The sequence below is a fragment of the Danio rerio genome, chromosome 11 (assembly GCF_049306965.1).
Source record: "Danio rerio strain Tuebingen ecotype United States chromosome 11, GRCz12tu, whole genome shotgun sequence".
NCBI classification, from domain to species: Eukaryota; Metazoa; Chordata; class Actinopteri; order Cypriniformes; family Danionidae; genus Danio; species Danio rerio.
Window position 1 is genome coordinate 31,850,396 of NC_133186.1, and position 20,004 is coordinate 31,870,399.

The window sequence follows — 20,004 nt, forward strand, 5'->3', positions numbered from 1 at the left end:
CTAATTTAAAAATTAAAACATATTTTCTAGACATGTGTTTAATTTAAATGCTAACATTATTTTTATTATACAAAGGTTTGATTACGTCATTTTAAATTAAACGTTAAATAAAAACACTTTCATGCAGTCAAATACTTAGAAAAAAAATGACAATTGATTAAAAATGTTTTTTTTTTGATCAGGGTTGTTTCTAATTTTATCTCTTTATATAATATATACAACAAAAATTAATATTTAAAAACTACTTTAAAATGATTTCATTTGTTAACAAAAGTGGAAATTTATTCTACTGCATTTACAATTTTAAGCCACGTTTAGTTTACAGTTAAATTTTACGTACGTTAACAATGCAACAATTAATTAGGTAACAATTAATAAATGTGGGGCAAGATTACATGATTCACTGTACACTACTAACAAGAAAATGTAGCCAATTGAATGAGCGGATTAGTAACACGTGACACTTCAACGCGGAAGAAAATCTAGAGCGGAAGGTTTCTAACATACCCAAAACTTCTTGGTCACACTTCCAAGAACCCAGCGTAAATAAGCAGATTAGTCTGCAGAGATGGCTGGAGAAACAGAAGATGAAATCCCCGGTAATTTACCATGTGCTTCATTAATGATCGATGTAAACAGTTGTGTTGTTGTTGCTTGCTACGAGTGTCTCTTTATCTGTTTATAATTAGCCGTCAAGCTATAACGGTGCTACACAGCGAGGAGCATATGTTAGGATGTAAACATTGGTTAACTGCGTTCATATCATAAAAATATTGTCATTTATATGATTTAAAAGTTTTAATTGCAGCTTGTGTGTTGTATTTTGTCGCCGAACACTCTGTCCCGCTTTATTCCATTGACGCTTGTGGCTACCTGTCGTCAAGGCAACCACACCATGTGGTCACGCCTCTGGTTTACTGTATAATATTTTATAAACAATTAATTTGAGCTATCTGATTATGCATATGTACGGTAACGTCAGCTTAATATTGTACTAATTATTATTCATTTACAACATAGCATAACATTGCATTGTCATAGCTTTTTTGACAATCACAAACCTGAATAACATTCTCTGTTGCTCTGTATTTCTGTTTTTGTTTTAGAGTCCGGAGCTGTCTTCACTTTTGGAAAGAGTAAATTTGCAGACAACGCCCCTAGTAAATTCTGGTTAAAAAATGATGTACCTTTGCGAATTTCCTGTGGAGATGAGCACACAGCACTAGTCACAGGTATGGTTTATGATTTTACTGGTGAATATTTTGTCTTGGTGCATAATTTTACTGTATGTGTTTATCTTGTCACTATCCCTGTTGTGTTTTTTTTTAGAGAATGGGAAGCTGTTTATGTTTGGCAGCAATAACTGGGGACAGCTGGGCCTCGGAACAAAGACCACTGTGAATAAACCCACTTGTGTAAAAGGTACAACACTACATGACAGACTGTCAAAGTGAGAGCACTGAGTGTTCCCTGCCTTTCACAGCTGATAAATGACAGCTAATACCATTGACAATGCTGTGACAAAAAGGAGGTCTTTTTTAAGGTTGCTGTTAATCCCAGTGTGGAGTGGTCCATAATCTGCATTAATCTGGTTAGAGCAGGGGAAGTAGTGTGTGTGCCTTTAGAATACAATATTTCAGCATTTTTACAAATAAGATTGTTAAATATAAAAACAAATTTAAATAAGTATAAAAATTATATATATATATATATATATATATATATATATATATATATATATATATATATATATAAATAATAAATAAATAATATTTGACTAGATATCTTTCAAGACACTTTTATACAGCTTAAAGTGACATTCAAAGGCTTAACTAGGTAATTAGTTTAACTAGGCATTCAGGATAATTTGGCAAGTTATTACATATTGATGGTTTGTTCTGTAGATTATCAGAAAAATATATAGCTTAAAGGGCCATGAAACCCCCTCGTTTCAGCAGTGTGTTTTCACACCTCTACTTTGGAAAAAGTCAGAAAAGTGGGCGTGTCCAGCTCTGTTTAGGGGGGAGTGTCGGAGGAAGAAAAGAGGCTTGGTATGGGAGTGTCTATTTGGGCGCGCTAAATTTCAGAGTCAAAACACACACCCAAAGCGGACAATGTGACTGTGTTTACATGGACATCTGTAGTCTAATTATTTGCCAAATTATTAAATGGTGGACTTTAACTGCAGTTTGGCTCTTTCATTCAGGGAATTCATTAATGTCCCTCCCGACAAACGTGATATTTGATTCGAGGCGCTGCTCTAAGCCTGTATTTTTCATGCAATGTTTGATACCGCACAGCGAATGAGAGAAAAAAAAACTCAGCATTTCCCGGAAACTTAGATACACACGGCAGGTAGCGTCAGAAAGCCGCGTGTGTTATTCCGGTCACAAAATCCAACACGAGGTTATAGTTTGGTTGTAACTGTTAGTGCTAACTATTGCACTCGGTGCAATAGTTTGTTTGATACGAATAAAATACGAACTGAATAAACAAAGAGCACTGGTCGCTCACTTACCAAATCTGTAGAGACAGGACAATCACCAGCAACTAGAGCCACGTCTTTATTTAGAGGAGACTACAAGCGAATCTGGATCTCAGCGTTTGCAGATGAGAACAGCTCTCAGGTAAACAATAATCCTACTTAGACACGTAAGTTATTGTTGTCGCGCGTCGCGCACACTGTTAATCCACGCGTGAGTCTGCGCTCTTACAGAGAGAAAATGAAAACGAAACTTAACTGCAGCAAACTATAAAAGCAACACTTCACGCTTGTTTTGCCAACACAACGTGCCGTCTACACTCTGACAGTAATGAATATTAATGAAGTTGCACAATAGAGCGCGCTGATTGGTTTGAACCAAGCTTTACTCATGCATTAATGCAGCACACTGTAAGACGTAATAAGACACACTCTGGCACAGACGTTCAGTCTGCACGCTGGAATACAATGCTATTATGTCATGACCGTGACGCAGCTTCAAAAATTTGTTTCAAACCGAAAGTACGAATTTGCTTGAAATAACGTAAAAACAACCAATTTACACTTTTTAGTGAAATATAGGTGTCCTAATAGTGTTTTTAGCAGTGTGGGACACATATACGACTGTCAACAGCTCAAAAAATGTTTTTTGATGTTTCGTGACCCTTTTAAGGGGCTAATATTTTGTCCTAAAAATGGTGATAAAAAAATTTAAAACTGCTTTTATTCTAGCCGAAATGAAACAAATAAGACTTTCTCCAGAAGAAAAAACATTATCAGACAAACTGTGAAAATTTCCTTGCTCTGTTAAACATAATTTGGAAAATATTAAAAAAGAAAAGAAAATCAAAAGGGGGCTAATAATTCTGACTTCAACTGTATATTAACTGTTATATATTAACGGTGACCATTTACACATACTTGGTTCATCTAGCTAGATTAGCCTTCAGTACAGCTTTAATATTTAGTGGTATAAATTCATTAGAGAACATATTCCTGTGGAAAAAATAATTTATTTTTATTACTTCTGTGTCTTTATTTTTTTATTAGAAAATTTTTAGACTAACAACAGAATAATCAATCTTTTTCTTTTGTATAATAGCACATATTGACCAGAAACACTTCCTGTTTTTTTACTGTGCTGCATACTTTTTAGAAGGAACTGCTGACAAGTGGGAAACAGCAGAAAAAGAAAAAAAATTTGTGTGGGGGCCCTTGTTCCAGAGTGCTGTTTAATACAATGTCTAGACATGTCACAAGGAGCGTGATGCTTATAGAAGTTATGAAATATATTAAAGATGCACGTAATTGTTCAGTTCTGGTATGCAGTGAAGGGTTGCAGAAAGAGGAAGTATGTCTGAGGTACAAAAGCCAAAGGATTGCAGAATGACTGATAAGTGACGTTACACCTAACTCCACCTGTTAATATCAGATGTGGATATATGCTGGAGTCAGGAAATGTATTTTAGTTGCGAACCTCTTGAATGTAATTCTTGTAATGCAATGGGGTAACATAACCCAGAGTTCTGTAATCAAATTATTCATTTGTATCTAATAAATTACTAATATTTTTGGCATTGAAGAATACCCTCTCCAGACCTTTTCTTATTAAACACGCATCGAATTGGCTTGATATTCCAGCATTCCTCAGATTTTGGTCCATATTGACATGATAGCATGGAAAATGAACAAATGTAAATTTTCAGCTGATAGAAGTGTCACTGAAGTGCATTTCTGCTGCTGTAGCTCATCTGCTTTAAGGTTTGATGTGTTAAAAATTCAGTGATGCTGTTATGAAGAATTTGGTTTAATCAGGTGGTTATTTTTGCTACTGTTGCCTTTTAATCAGTTAGAATGGGTCTGGTTGGTTTCCTATCACCACTGGTCTCAACAACATATTTTCACACGGGCCTGGTGCCCAACGAATATTTCAACTTTTTCAGATCATTTTTTGTAAACCTCTTGTGTATTAATTCAGTCCATCAGCAGTTTATAAAATTCTCATGATCTCAGCACCAGAAACTATTCCATGTTCAAAGCTATTTAAATCATCTATATTGCTCATTCTTGTGCTTGTTTTGAACTTCAGAACAGATCATCTTGACAATATGTACATGCCTAAATGCATTGAGATACTTTTAATTTGCTGAATAGATATTTGTGTTAAATAGCTATATATATTTGGTGGTTGTATAAGTTAAATAGCTAGAATAAACTGTAATAATAATGTTTCTGATATTCAATAATCATATGAATATGATATATAATTCATATCAATATGGTTCAATAATCATATTTGCTTTCTTTAAGCTCTGAAGTCAGAGAGGGTGAAGCTCACAGCCTGTGGAAGAACTCACACACTTGTTTTTACATGTAAGTTTCTAAAGATATAAAAGTTTTTTTTTTTTTTTTTACTAAATCTGACCTGCTTTTTGTGAATGTACATAATTCTTGTTTAGTCGAGAAGCCAGAAGTTGACATGCCACAGCAAACCACTGAAACTAACAGAACAATGTTTTGAAAGAGCCAAAGGGCAACATAGGGGAACTTTCTGGAATTTTATCATTTTCACAGCACATTAAACTGTAGTATGAGAATGTTTACCATTAAAAAAAATAAACATTGTTTTTAAATCGAAATGGCAATTAGTTTAGGGTTAGAAAGACATATTGGTATTTTAAAAATTCTGACTGTTTATATGATCAAAACTAAAGTAAAAAGTGAGAGTTTTCCATTTTAATTAATTTAAAAAAAATAAACCTATTCCTGTTATGCAAAGCTGAATTTTCAGCATCATTACTCAAGTCTTTAGTGTCACATGATCCTTCAAAAAAATTATTCTGACTCATTTGTTGATGGCTCATTTGTTGCTTAGAAAACATAGGTTATCATTATTCTTGCTATGCTGCTTAATAGGGTTGCAGTATATATCGTTTCAGCATTGATATCGCAGTGTGATCATTCGCAATAGTCACATAGTAGGATTTGCAATACTGAGTCTGTATTCTAATTTATCATTTACATGTTTTTAAGGCCTGGGTAACGTTAGTGACTTTAATAAAGATTATTTTTATTGAATTATGTACATTTTTATTATACAGTTACTGAACCTGAATACTGTTAAACACGGAAAATGCAAAAGCACTGTTTATTTTATTTGTAACTTTTTATTTATGTATTAATTTGTTAATTGAAAAGATTTAATGCAGATGCTCTCCCTTACAGAATCATCCCAATCAATCTAAAATTATATATATATTTTTCTTAATCAATAAATTTAAGTCATCTGTTAAAATTGTATTTATATCGCAATATATATATATAACAAAATATTCTGCTACATTTTTCCAATATTGTGTGGCACTACTACTTAATATTTATAGTCTGAAAGAATACCATATTTTTTTATCATTTATTTTATTTATTTTTAAACATGATCCCAAATTTATATTATTTTTGAAAGTGCTATATCAGCAGCAACATTATAGCGCTAGCCTCAAGTAAATGACTTGTTTTCCTGACTGAGCAGCTCGTGGTAACCTGTATGCCTGTGGAGGGAATAATGAAGGACAGCTCGGCCTTGGCGACTGTAATGACAGAACATCCTTTCACCTGGTCGAATTCTTCAACAAACAAGGACCAATCAAAATGCTCGCTGCTGGTTCCAATACATCTGCTGCCTTGACACGTAAGACTTCTGTTTTAGCTGCAAAACAACAACAGTGTTTTTGCTCACATAGGACATACTGTACATAACATATTATAACAGTATTGAACAACATTTCTGTCTGATCATAGAGGACGGTAGGCTCTACATGTGGGGTGATAACTCTGAGGGCCAGATTGGATTGGGAAAAGAAAGTAATGCACTGACTCCTCAGGAGGTTTCTGTGGGGAAACGAGTCTTCTGGGTGTCCTGTGGATATTATCATTCTGCCTTTGTTACCGGTATGTACAGCATTGACATTATGGCCAGAAACAAAATAAAAAAGTAACCTTTCAAGGGTAAATACATGTTAAACGCTATACTTAAAGAAATAAATTTCTCAAAAATTAAAAGGTACCACTTTAAAATAAGGGTTAATTGGTTAATGTATTTCAACAAACAATTAGTAATACATTTATTATGGTATTTATTCATCTTTTTTATCGTTAGTTAACATTATTTATGTTAAATAATGTTAGTTCATGTTAAGTTATTGTGCAATAATTAAAGTTAACAAGCAAAACTTTGGATTTTAATTATGCATTAGTCAATGTTGTACTATGATTAATAAATTTACAAGATTATTCATACTTAGTTAATGTTATTAAATACAATAACTACTGGACTATTATTTTAAAGTGTTAAAAATAAAAATTCTGTCATTTACTCATCCTTTACTTGTTTCAGACCTGTATAAATTTCCTTCTGTTAAAAGCGAAAGAAGTTATTTTAAAGAAAGCTGGTAACCTATAACCATTGACTTCCATAATAATTGTTTTTCCTACTATCAAAGTCAATGGTTACAGGTTTTTAGCTTTCTTTTAGATATCTGCTTTTGTGTTTAACAGAATAAAGAAACTCATAAAGGATTGAAACAACTTGAGAGTGAGTTTACAGTAAGTAAATTTTCATTTTTGGGTGAACTATCTCGTTAGAATCTACATGTTGTATTTATCCTAGCATATTGTATTATATTTATAAGATTAAATCGTTGCTGTACTATTTCCAAATAAAGTTTGAGGACAGTGTGAATTAAAGAATTGATAATTTTATTATTAAAGCAAGCCTTAAAAGTGATCAAAAATGACAATAAAGATGATTGCAATGCTCCTAAAAAAATTTAATTTCTGTTTTTTTAATTTAAATTAATCCATCAATTCTAAATAAATGGAGAATAAACGCTACTGTTTGCAACACTGATCATTTTATTGAAAAATGTAATAATAAAAGTAATAATCCTTGCTCAGCATCAAATTGTCACAATATAAAAATATCTGAATTAATATGTGACACTAATTAATTATAACTGGTTAAAAATTAGCTTTGCTAATATTGGAATAAATTACATTTTAAAATAGATTTAAATATAATAGTCAACATTTTAGGTGGATCAAAAATTGTGTTATTTTATACTTAATACATAATTAATTGATTAAATTAGCAAATGTTTATATTGTAAAAATGTTGGTATTGGTCAGCACACATACTGGTTTTAGGAAAACTTCAAATCCACTTCAAATATTGAATTTTCTATAAGTGAAATTTTCTTTATTTGTATGACTTTTTAAAATAAATAAAATGATACTCACAAAAATCGAGTGGTGCGGTGGCGCAGTGGGTAGCACTGTCACCGGCCCTCCAAGACCGACGTTGGACACCCCTGCCTTACAGCAAAAACACAAGTCCAAAGGCATGCGCTATATGTGAATTGGTAAAACTAAATTTTCCATAGTGTATGTGTGAATGAGAGTGTATGGGTGTTTCCCAGTGATGGGTTGTAGCTGCATTCACTGTGTAAAGCAGGGGTGTCCAAAGTCAGTCCTGGAGGTCCGATGTCCTGCTGACTTTAGCTACAACTTGCTTCAACAAACCTGCCTGGAAGTTTCTAGTATACATAGTAAAAGCTTGATTAGCTGGTTCAGGTGTGTTTGATTAGGGTTGGAGGTAAACTCTCCAGGACACTGGCCCTCCAGGGCCGAGTGTGGACACCCCTGGTGTAAAGCATATGCTGGATAACTTGACGGTTCATTCCGTTGTGGCGACCCCTGATTAAAAAAGAGACTAAGCTGAAAAAAAATGAATGAATAAAAATCAAGATCGCAAAAGCTAACTAGATATTTTTACTGTAGTTTAAATGTTATTTAACATTTTTATACTCTAATATATCCTCTTACAGTTGCTGTGATTTATTACTCAGACATTTTTGTTATAATTTAGATAAAACTATGTTTAATAAGAAGAATTCTAAAACATTTACTGGCATAATCTACATTATTGTATAAATAAAACCCAAATGTGTTATATTTAATAAATGTATAAGACTGTTTTAAAAATTAATTTTCACTAGAGAATCTCCATCAAATTTTAAATCTCCACTTGTTGACTATTCATGATGACCTTCCTGCTTCCTCTCCATGATCCACAGAGCACAGTATGGTGGCGTTGAATTTATTAAATGTTCATCATTTGACCTTCTGTGAAGGCTGGCTGGTTGCTAGGTGATACCTGTTTCATGTGTTGCAGTGGACGGGGCCTTGTACACTTTTGGTGAAAAAGACAGTGGGAAGCTGGGCTTATCGACAGAGAAGCTGGCCAATCATAAAGTGCCTCAACAGGTGACTGACATCCCTGATAGGGTGGTCCAGGTGGCCTGTGGAGGAGGGCACACGGTGGCGCTTACAGGTAGGAGAGCATCCTGCTGTATTGTCTTGGTTATTCTTCTCTGTATAGACTAAATGTTTTGCATATCTGTTATTGCAGAGAATGAGGTGTATTCTTTTGGCCTGGGTCAGTTTGGACAACTCGGTCACGGCACCTTCATATTCGAGTCTCGCTTGCCCAGAGTGGTTGAGCATTTCAGGAAGGGCAGAGTTAAACATGCGGCATGTGGAGAGAACCATACTGCGCTGATTACAGGTATAACATGCACAGAAAAACACTTAACATGTGTTATGAAAGAATTTCTCTAAAATATATACCAGGTGTTGTTTGTGTATAAATCTATAATCTGATGTTCTGGTTTTAGACAATGGCCTTTTGTACACTTTTGGTGATGGTCGGCATGGAAAACTGGGGCTTGGAGAGGAAAACTTCACCAACCAGTTCAAACCAACGTTGTGTCCGAGATTTCTTGACTACCACGTACATTCTGTTAGTATTTCTGGCCAGCTACCTTTTATTAGACAGTATTATTTAAGGATATGTACACTTTGTAACCCTATTAAAGGGTTTGACAGATTTATTTTTATCACCCTTTTAACTTTTGAAGGAAGAACTAAGTTATGAAAATATCAAGGCACATGGACCTTAGACCTTTTTGTTTTATTCCTTAAGAATTTAATTTCTCCTTATAAAGATTTTTATTTTACTGCTTAACATTAAGGCTTTTTTTTCTTCAATCTCTTTAGTGTGAAAAATTTTGCTTAATTGATTTTTTTAAATTCAATACTCAAATTAATAAAAAGGCCTTAAAATGTCACTGTTAAACTCACTAAAATATTGTGTTGTAGGTCTTAAATCATTTTAAACAGGTCTTAACTTTCCTCTGTTCAAGTAAAGCTACCCAATCAGGCCAACATCCATCCAATCACCAACAATCCATCTTAATAAAATGAGGGAAAGTAAACTAAAAACAATTACACAGTTCCTCATGGTGATAACAGAGTAACATATGTCTTTACATTATCTTCTATTCATACATTATTTACAGAAGTAAGGGGGAGCAGACATATTTATAAATAGGCATGAAACCTATAACGGAAACACATTAGGTTGAATAGAAGTTAAACTCAATCAATTTAGACCAAAAGCCACCAAATATATATTTTGATTATTTATGTAATTGTCTCCACAATAAATTTACTTTGAACAATGTTAAACTTGTAGTTTAAAAAAAGAAATATGTTGAATATAGCATATACAACCAGATTTTTTTTTTGTTTTGACACTTTAAAATATGTCGCTAAGAAATAATATTTTTTTCTTGGCAATCCAGGCCATGAGAAATAATCATTAGTGTTTAGCCCTGTATAATTCTAAAATTTCATTTATAATGGCCTTAAAAGGGTTGACACATTTGACTTAATGAAACCTGCAGAAATCCTGAGATTAACCCTGACATGCACATTGTATGTGTAATGTTACAAAAAACCCTTATAAACAGCACAACTGTTCTCAACATATATGATATTAATAATAAATGTTTATGAGCATCAAAGCACCATATTAAAATGACTTTTAAAGGATCATGTGACGCAAAAACATGTATGTACAATATTTATTTTTATTAAATATTAAGCCATGTTAAATGGTCATGGTGAGCTTCGACTTTTAAATAATAGAGCAAACTGTATATTAATGTTATGACATCTATAAACAATCTGTAAACGGTGTGTGTTTTTCAGGTTACTTGTGGTGGGTGTCACATGCTTGTTTTGGCAAAGCCCAGAACTGAAAGACCAGATGACTTAATCTTAGAGGAGGATGACGTCACTGAAGACTACCTTGAGAAGTCTTATACTGAATTACTGGGGGACACACACAGTCAGACCACCCTAAACAGGAGTCTCTCAGCTCGGGTCAGACGCAGAGAAAGGGTGAGTCAGTCATAAAGGATCAAAATAAATGTAGCCAGTTAGAATTTTTTGAGTAATGGTGCTGTATTTCTAGAATAATATAATTAATTGACTAGTTGTAGTGTAATTCATTTTCTAGACTAATTAAATACATTTAAATGTTAAGTTTAGTGCAATAACTCAATAATATATTATAAAAAAAAAAATTGTGTCGTTTTTTTCACTTCAGGAACGTTCACCAGATCAGTTTGGACAGATGTTTCGAACACTTCCAGCACTGAGTGGGAATCAGAGTGCATCTCTATCTGTTCCCAGCCAGATACGTCCCTCCAGCAAGCAACTTGGAAAGATTCCTCACAATAGCCTTAAAAGTACTATTATCTGTTTTAATAATCCTCCATGGATTTGTGTTCATTGTAGTTCAAATGTTTGGGGTCAATATGATTTTTAAGAGAGAAAAAGTCACATCAAACTGATTAAAACAGACTGAAAAGACCTTTACATTGATGCATAATATGCAGCTATAACTTCGGTATTGAAAATTATTAAGATGGTTGCTGATATCGACCGTTAAAATACAAAGCATTTATTTAAAATTGTAATAATATTTTGCTATATTACATTGGAGACAAATTTCAACAGTATTGTATTAATTATTCATGTTTTAAATCTCCTCTTTCAATAAGCTCCTGGAATTAGAGCGAAGTCTTTTGATGACAGAAGCAGTGTGGAGGATAGCGAGAGTGTAAAAGACCTTGGAGAAACCACTGACTTATTAAACCTGGTAGGAGAATCATACATCACTTATTAAAGCAATGTACATGCTTTCATAATGTCTATAGAAAGTATGTAGAGTTAGATTGGTTTATTGGCATTTGTTAATGAGAAATTGCTTCTAGTGTGAAATACAAGAATGGACAGCAGAGAAAAAAACTTCTAAATGTGCATAATAAAACCATCCATGTTATAGTTTCATGTAGTTCTAGGTTCACTGCAAAGAATATGTTTTTCTTATATAAAAAACTTGTCTTGTTTCTAGTTCAAATATCTAAACAGATTTAAACCAAGAAACATTTTTATAGACAATTATAAATAATGTCTTGTTTTCAGAAATAATGAATCAGAAATTAATAAGTTTTTCATTTAAACAAGCTAAATAATCTGCAGATGGGGTAAGCAAAATAATCCTGTATTCACTTTGAAATCAGAATATTTTGCTCTCCTCATTGGCAGATTATTTCGCTTAACTCATTCAATTTTAACTCATTATTTCTGAAAACAAAACAATGTTTTTAATTTTTTGATTTAATAATCTTTAGATATTTGGACAAGAAAAAAAGACAAGAACTTTAAGTAAGAAAAGCTTTTTTTTGCAGTGTTGGGTTGCCATGTAAAGTCTGATTTATCCAGAAAAACCTTTGATATTCCAGATATAACGGTTCCAAGACTGAAACATTAGCTTTTTTGATTTCAGACTCACATAATGAAGATGGACCCTAGCGATAATACACTTACATTGTCTCCCATGGAGAAGGTAAGAGCTTTTTAGAGATGCTATTCAAGTTATTTGCTTCATTCAGAATCAGAAAGAGCTATACTGCCAAGTGTGCTTGCACACACAAAAAATTGTCATAGGTGATAGGAGCTTTCAGTACAGAAAGTACAAGCATAGTACAGATATACATAAAAAAATGAATAAATAATTTTTTTTTTAAATAGAAAACAAAAATGATTTCCCGTATAGAGAGTGCAATGTGCATATGTGGTAAATGGTATTTAAACATGGTTTAGTTGGGAAATGGCCTGAAGGAAAAACTGCTCTTGAAAATACTCCTGCAGAGTAGAAAAGTTTGAAGTTTATGAAGAGCACCTCTGAATTAAAATTACCGTCTTCAGAGTTGTTACATAGTTGTACCAACCTTCATTTTTGTAGATGCATAATCTGCCACCTCTTGTTTTCCTTGTAAACACTGGAATGCGGTCTGTTCTGCACAGCTGGAAGCCCAGCCGACGAAATGCATTTATACTAGGATACTAGGGAGTGCTGTTCGAAAGCTGCGTCGATAGAGCTCAACCAGGTGCACTCCTTAAAAACTAATTTTTTGGCCCACGTCTTGTATTGACTGATATACTGACACAACTGTGTTAAATAGTAATAAGCAATTAAATTAATAATGATAATCTATGGATAAAAAATCAACCAGGTGGTTATGATGCTGTTGAAGGGTTAAAGCATTTCTGTCTGAGCAGTCTCTTGAGTAGGACTGTGGCTCCCCCAACGAGAACATCCAACCAATTGTATGAATAATCAAAAACCGGAAGAAAAATGTCTGGTGTGTGTTGCATTAAGTCTTAATAGTTTAAACCCTGATAGTAAGGGAATGACTTAACACAGAACAAGGAAAAAAGAAAAATAATTGAAGAGCTTTTTTGACCAGGTAGACATTAGTGGCACCATGTTGAATATTTTAAATTGAACAAAGGTCAAGGGGAAAAACACTCTTTTAGCCCTCCCTTTATGCTTGATTTCTCTCTTCTTTTCATTGACTCATTCTTTTCATTTGCTTTGCAGCCTTAAAGCTCATTCTGCTCTCGTTCAGCCTGCTCTGCATGTTCATTCATTTCTCTAACACTTTCCCTCTTTTTGTCCTCTGCTTCCTGGGATAGAAGAAGGTTAAAGTTGTGAAAGAACACGGTAAGGAGAAGGGGAAGCCAAGGGATGAACCCACCCCTTATAGTAAGAGGGCGGAGCTTTTATCTCGCAAAGCTCTGCCCACTGAGTTACTTAGAAGCTCGAGTGGTAGCTCAGTAGTCGGGGACAGCCGTGGGTTAGGGACACCCCACAAGAGTCCTAAAAGACGTGGTCATGATAAGGAAAATGTACTTATTGCTTTGGAGGGGAGAAAGCCTGGAAGCAAAACTGGAAAGGGAATGGACAAAAGCAGAGCTGGATCCAAATCCTTAAAACTTAAACACACAGAACTGATGGAGTCATCAGATAAAGTGAAAAAACAATCAACTGAAAAAACGCAACAAAATCAAGAAGTAGAAGTCCAAAGGTCCAAAGGAACCTCAAAACCAACCCAAGAGGGAACAGGTAAAGCAAAAGCCAAAGATCACCAGTTGGAAGTCAAAAGCCAGCTGCAAAATGTTGCAGGGAAAGAAAAAGGAGTAAAAAGTAAACCCATAATTATTGTTGAACAACATATCGACCAAGACTTAACAAGTAAGAACTCAAAAGAGGTTTTACCAAAAGTTCAGAAAGTGAAAGGTGACACTAAGATAGCCGAGACTGAAAACAAAAGTTTTGTCCCACAGAGCAAAAAGTCTGGATCTGAAAAAGACTTAAAAAGTAGCAAGACAACAAAAGAGATCTCCACTACTTCACATCCAACTTCCGGTAAAGATACTTCAGCAAAGACAAAGAAATCGAGAGCAGAACAACGCCAAGTAGAAGACAAATTAAAAAAGACAAAAATGGTGCCTACTGTTGTCTCAGAGGCAGCTTCTGTATCTGAGTCTGCATTAGAATCAGAGGAAAATCAAATGAAGGACAATCCTCTCACCAAGGTGACTTCTTTACTCCAAGGTATGGGAATGGGAGGCTCTGCTCTTTTAGTTGGAGAAGCAGTGGCCAGTCAGTTACTTTCCCAGTCCACACCTCAAGAGATGCCAAAACCCCTTTCAAGACAGAGAACCCTTTCTGATGTTTCATCCCTGAGTGAATCCTATGACGTTTCAGGGCAAGAGGAGGCAAGAGAGGCCGAGAGGACGGCTGTCACCATCAACGTTAAGGCAGATCCAGATACTTCAGATAGGGACACGGAAAGAAGCAGATCTGAGTCCAAAACCGACGCTCATTCTGAGATGGGAACATATAATAGAAAGGAAGAGGAATCAGATGAGGAGGAAAGTGAGGGTTCAGTAAACGAAAGAGATGAAACTGAAGATGTGGAGGAAAGTGATGGACTGGGGAACAGAAGGGATAAAAGTGAAGAAGTAGAAGATAGTGATAGCAAGACACATGACAAAGTAGGGGAAAATGATGATGATTCTGAGGGTGATGAAGATGATGATACAATGATCAAAGATTCTAGTGAGGAAGAGGAAAGTGAAGAGGAGAAGACAGTTAATGATACAGTGACCAAAGCTTCTAGTGAGAATGAGGAACGTGAGGAAGAGGAGAAAAGTAACGATTCTGAGGTTAATGATACAATGACCAAACATTCTAGTGAGGATGAAGAGAAAGAAAAAGAGGAGAAAAGTAGTGACTCTTCCAATGCTTCTAGTGAGGATGAAGAAGAAGAGGAAAAAAATGGTGATTCTGCCAAAGCTTCTAGTGAAGATGAAGAAGAGGAGGAGAAAAGTGGTAGTTCTGTCAAAGCTTCTAGTGAAGATGAAGAAGAAGAGGAGGAGAATGGTGATTCTTTCAAAGCTTCTAGCAAGGAAGAAAGTGGTGATTCTGCTAACGCCTCTAATGTGAACAGTGAGGAAGAGGAGCAGAAAAGTAAAAGTGAGGCAACTGATGATTTAGAGAGTGAGGAGGAAGAGGACAATGAAGATAATGAAGAAGAAAAAAGTGAGACAAGTGCAAGTACTGAAGATGAGAGCAATGATGATGAGGACAAAAGCGAAACAAGTCAAGAGGAGGAGAGTGGAGAAGAATCTGAAGGAAACTCAGAGAGCAGAAGTGAGAGGTCTGAGGAAGATGATGAAGATGAGGAGTCGGAGAAGGAAGAAAGTGAGGTGGAAAGTGAAGCAGAGGAAGATGAAACTGGGGAAAATACTAGTGAAGAAGACGATGAGGAGCAGGAAAGTTCATCTGAAGATGAAGAGAAGAGTGAAAGTGAAGCTGAGGGGGAAGAAGAGGAGAGTGAAGGAGACCAAGAGGATGAAAGTGATGAGGAAACAAGTGATAAAGATGAGGAAGAAGAGGAGAGTGAAAATGAAGAGGAAGAAGAGGAGGAGAGCAAAGTTGAAGAGGAGGAGGAAGAAAGTAATGAGGAGGAAGAAAATGAAGAAGAGGAAGCAGAGGAGGAAGAGCCTGGAGAGGATACAGAAGAAGCAGAGGATGAGGAGGGAGAAGAGGAGGACACACAAGAAGAAGAGCAAGAAAATGGCGATGATGAAGAGGAGGAGGAGGAGGAGGAGGAAGAAAAAGAAAAGACCAAAACAAAACGTGAAAAAGCCTCTAGCAGACTCCAAAAGGACGCCGCCAAACCAAAGCCAAGTGTGAAAACTCACAAACCAAAAGCCAAACAAGCCCGTGCACAAAGCGACCAATCAGATGACGAGTCCCATGAGTCTAAGCAGTTTTGGGATGATGTTTTACCTCAATACCTTAATTTAAAATAACTCAACAACTTCAGCTTTACCCTGAGCATTATGTACATGCCTTTTCATAACGCCCGCTCACACCAAGAACGAGAACAGTAACAGTAACAGTAACTACTTATAGGTTAGGAGCTCTTCTGATTAACCTTTGCTTTATTTTAAGTTCAGTCACCTGCTTTACATTTTTTGCTCTTGGGATGGATTCTGATTGGCTCTTTACAACTGGAACACTCTGATTGGCTTTTTAAAGCAAGAAGGATTGTGATTGGCCGTGAACTTTATTTAAGCTAGCTAGATAGCTGAGCTAGGAAAAACTTGCTCTTAAAGTGGCTTTACCAGTACCATTCTCTGTGCCATCATAATGCTACTTGTGATGTTTATACAGTTTGTTTAAACTTAGCTGTTATTTTAGAGCTGTATCTTTATTGTTATTGTTGAAAATTTGTTACTTGGTGTGAACAGGCCTGTATTTTGATTTTGTACTTTCTTACTTATTGCTTTTGGATTTTTTTTAAAATCACAATTAGTATCCTTGTAATTGATTGATTGATTTTTTACAGCATTATGTTTTCATACACACGTGTGTATGCCCATGCAGTATAGTGATGAACTTGTGATGTGCCTTAGGAAATACCTTATGGATAGCAGTGTCCAATCAATCGATGTGACATAATTATTCAAGTCTCACAAAGTTGACGCATATAAAGATGCCTTTTGGTCAGAACTCTTTCAACAAATAACTATTTAAACTCTCCCAAGTTTAAGTGGAAAGATGGCAGCTTTATGACATTTTTAGCAAAAACACCCAACATTAGTCATTTAATAGAATTTAGTTAAAAGTTTGCACTTGTGCTTGTATTGTGAACTAAAGTTTGTTCATATAATAGTCAATAAAACCTTTCATTTCTCTGTAACTGTATGCTGTTTGTTTTATATTTGTTTTCCACTTTAATTAACATTTTTATTTTTGTTACTTTTAACTTAATGTGATTCAAAAAGCACATATTATCCAAACATAAAGATCTTTTTTAAAGAAACAGTTATTTTTAAACCAGCTATTGCATGATAAATTCACTTACAAATATAACAAGGTATCAGAGGATTTCATTCCGCATTTCCATTTGACTTTATGTAAATACATTATTTTCAAATTGCAAAGCAGTTGCAATCAGGCAGAATACTGAAAATCCATCATTGCAAAGGTGAGAGACTGGCCTCGTATTCTCCTCTCTTTGTAGAGCTGCTCATTTACTAGTTGCCCCAAAATAGATCCCACTATTATCCCAATGTATCCCACTATAGAGCCCAATATTACCCACTATTTGTTGTACGTATTTTGTGTACTTTGCTAGTTAATTTTACAAAGACCACTCAACTCACATGACCCCTCTCTGTTTTTTCTAGTGCCTTCTTAGCAATTATTTTTAAATCACTAATTGTCTCACTGTTTGTGTGATCACCATCAGTCTCTACAGTTCCAGACAGATGAGATGAGGAATGGAGAAGCAGAAGAACATGAAGAATATTTAGATGATGAGGAGGAGGAAGAAGATGAAGAGGAGGAAGAAGAAGAGGAAGAGCACCCAAGGGGAAAAGAGGAGGAAAAGTGTGAAGAGAGGGAAGATATTGCAGACAAGATGAGAAAAGAGACTGAAGAGCAGGAGCAAAACACTACAGATCCAGATGTACAGGTGCTCTAAAAACTTTCTTTCATGCTGATTCAGAATTAAGAGAATTTAAATTATTACTTTAATTAATGCTTTTTTTCTTACTCTTACAGAAAAAGCAGATTATAGAAGAAGAATCTGTCCCTGATGGACCAATGAAAGGTACAGTATTTTTTTTCTTTTCAGCACTGTTTTATTTTTGTGTAAATCACAAGAAAAAAAGTGTTTTTTGTGGCTTATTGATGTCTGCTCACATACTGTTTGCATGCAGAATTATGAGAAAAACTAAAATAGCTAAAAAAATTATAAAAATAGCTAAAATACGAAATTACTTTTTGTTATATTATTTCATATTAGAATTTAGCTTAATCCTTACTCATTCATTCAGTTGAGAATCAATCACTTTATTTGAAATTGAAATACATTTTTAGTCTCTTTCCTGAAAACAGAGCCAAAACAGTGATGACTTATTCTGTACTACAAAATATATTGATCTTATTTAATGTTAGATTGATTTGGAATACATTGCTGGATTGTAACACAGTCCAAAGACCTGCAGTAAAAGTGAATTGGGTAATCTATAATTGTCTATAGTGTGTGTGAATGAGAGAGTGTGTGGATGTTCCCAGTACTGGGTTATGGCTGAAAGGGCATCCACCGCATAAAACATATGCCAGAGTAATTGGCGGTTCATTCTGCTGTGCTGACTAAGCCAAAGGATAGTAAGTGAGTGTTAGATTGTAATTATTGAACATAAATGTGAAGCACGGGCAACACGGTGGCTCAGTGGTTAGCACTGTCACCTCATAGCAAGAAGATCCCTGGTTCAGATCGCTGGTTTGAGTCCCAGCTGGGTCAGTTGGCATTTCTGTGTGGCGTTTGCATTTTCTCCTCATGTTCGTGTGAGTTTTCTGCGGATGCTCCTTTTTTCCCCACAATCTAAAGACATGCAGTATAGGTGAATTAAATAAATTGGCCGGAAGGCATCATCTGTGGAAAACTTATACTGGATAAATTGGCAGTTCATTCCGCTGTGGTGACCCCTGATGAATAAACGGGACTGAGCTGAAAGAAAATAAATTAATATAATAATGCAAAGCACATGGATTATGAAGTAGCTGTTACCCTATTTCTCTTCTTGTTGTAGTGAATTCTGTAGATTCTGACCCTGCTGCCCTTAAGAAGGAGGAGACGTGGTCTGAGAGAAATGAAGTTACGGACGACAAACTAAAAACCATTTTTGGCTCTAAAAACAGGGTATTTGACTACTCTGACACTTTAATCATTATAATAAATACCAGCAAGCAACTATCGTTTACAGCGTTGCACACAAAAATTGAACTTAAATCAGTTTTTTCAATCCTACCTTCTCAGCTTTCTCTTTTCAAAAGGTCTTCCACCAAAGGCAGTCAGCCAGAGAGCGGCACATCAGGCAAACCAGCATCTGGTGCTCCTCAAATCTCAGAGACTCGAGATCCAGAGAGTTCTAGCAGTGAAACACAGACAGCAGGCCAAACAAAAACATCCAGTCGATCACGCTCAGCCACTTGCAGTCTGCTTTGACACCTCTCAGCTGCGAGGAAACTGTCTTAATTGGAAACCTGGAATTAATGAAGCAACATTACGTTAGTGTTACCAGTACTGTGCCTTTGTGCTGCAATGCAGACGACAGAAAGCAACTAGCTTTAACAGTAAACAACTTTAATTGGCATTTAAGTGTGTTTTTGTTTCGGCACTACATCGTATAATGTTATGTCCAATGTATATTTGCAGTGTCTGAATTTTGCAAATGTTTATCAAATGCATTCACATAAAAAAGTCATTACGTGGGAGTGAATTTACTAATGTGCCGTATGTCTAGAAATATAATTATATATGTATGTGTGTGTGCTTTTTATACCTATTTATTTATATTTGACTAAAGACTTTTGATGAAGCACCTGTGCACTTTATATATTTAAAATCTTGTATTATTTCAGGGTAATTTTTTTTCAATTACATTTTTGTAAACATCTCAAAATCTTTGTATTTGATGTGAAGTAAATATTAACTCCAAATTGTCTTGGTTTCCCTTTTTTAGATAGATAGATAGATAGATAGATAGATAGATAGATAGATAGATAGATAGATAGATAGATAGATAGATAGATAGATAGATAGATAGATAGATAGATAGATAGATAGATAGATAGATAGATAGATAGATAGATAGATAGATAGATAGATGATGGACGGACGGAC

At 35.0% G+C, this 20,004-nt stretch overlaps 1 protein-coding gene across 4 annotated transcripts; it reads left to right on the forward strand.

Moving 5' to 3' along the window:
- The first annotated feature begins 462 nt into the window (after positions 1-462).
- Positions 463-19,820, forward strand: rpgrb (retinitis pigmentosa GTPase regulator b). Of its 4 annotated transcripts, none has more exons than NM_001312677.1 (17): positions 463-599; positions 1,107-1,232; positions 1,330-1,422; positions 4,793-4,855; positions 6,012-6,170; positions 6,281-6,430; positions 8,712-8,870; positions 8,949-9,104; positions 9,214-9,338; positions 10,592-10,783; positions 10,992-11,133; positions 11,449-11,546; positions 12,237-12,296; positions 17,563-17,787; positions 17,877-17,925; positions 18,911-19,020; positions 19,138-19,820. In NM_001312677.1, exons 1-17 carry the CDS (start codon positions 569-571, stop codon positions 19,324-19,326), a joined length of 2,127 nt encoding a protein of 708 aa, NP_001299606.1. In that variant the 5' UTR covers positions 463-568; the 3' UTR covers positions 19,327-19,820. The 4 variants fall into 4 exon arrangements, with proteins under 4 accessions (NP_001299606.1, NP_001299605.1, XP_073772052.1 ...); XM_073915952.1 differs by lacking the exon at positions 463-599 and adding an exon at positions 612-972; XM_073915951.1 differs by lacking the exons at positions 17,877-17,925; positions 18,911-19,020; positions 19,138-19,820 and adding an exon at positions 13,430-17,298 and having other exon boundaries at positions 493-599.
- The last annotated feature ends 184 nt before the right edge of the window (positions 19,821-20,004 follow it).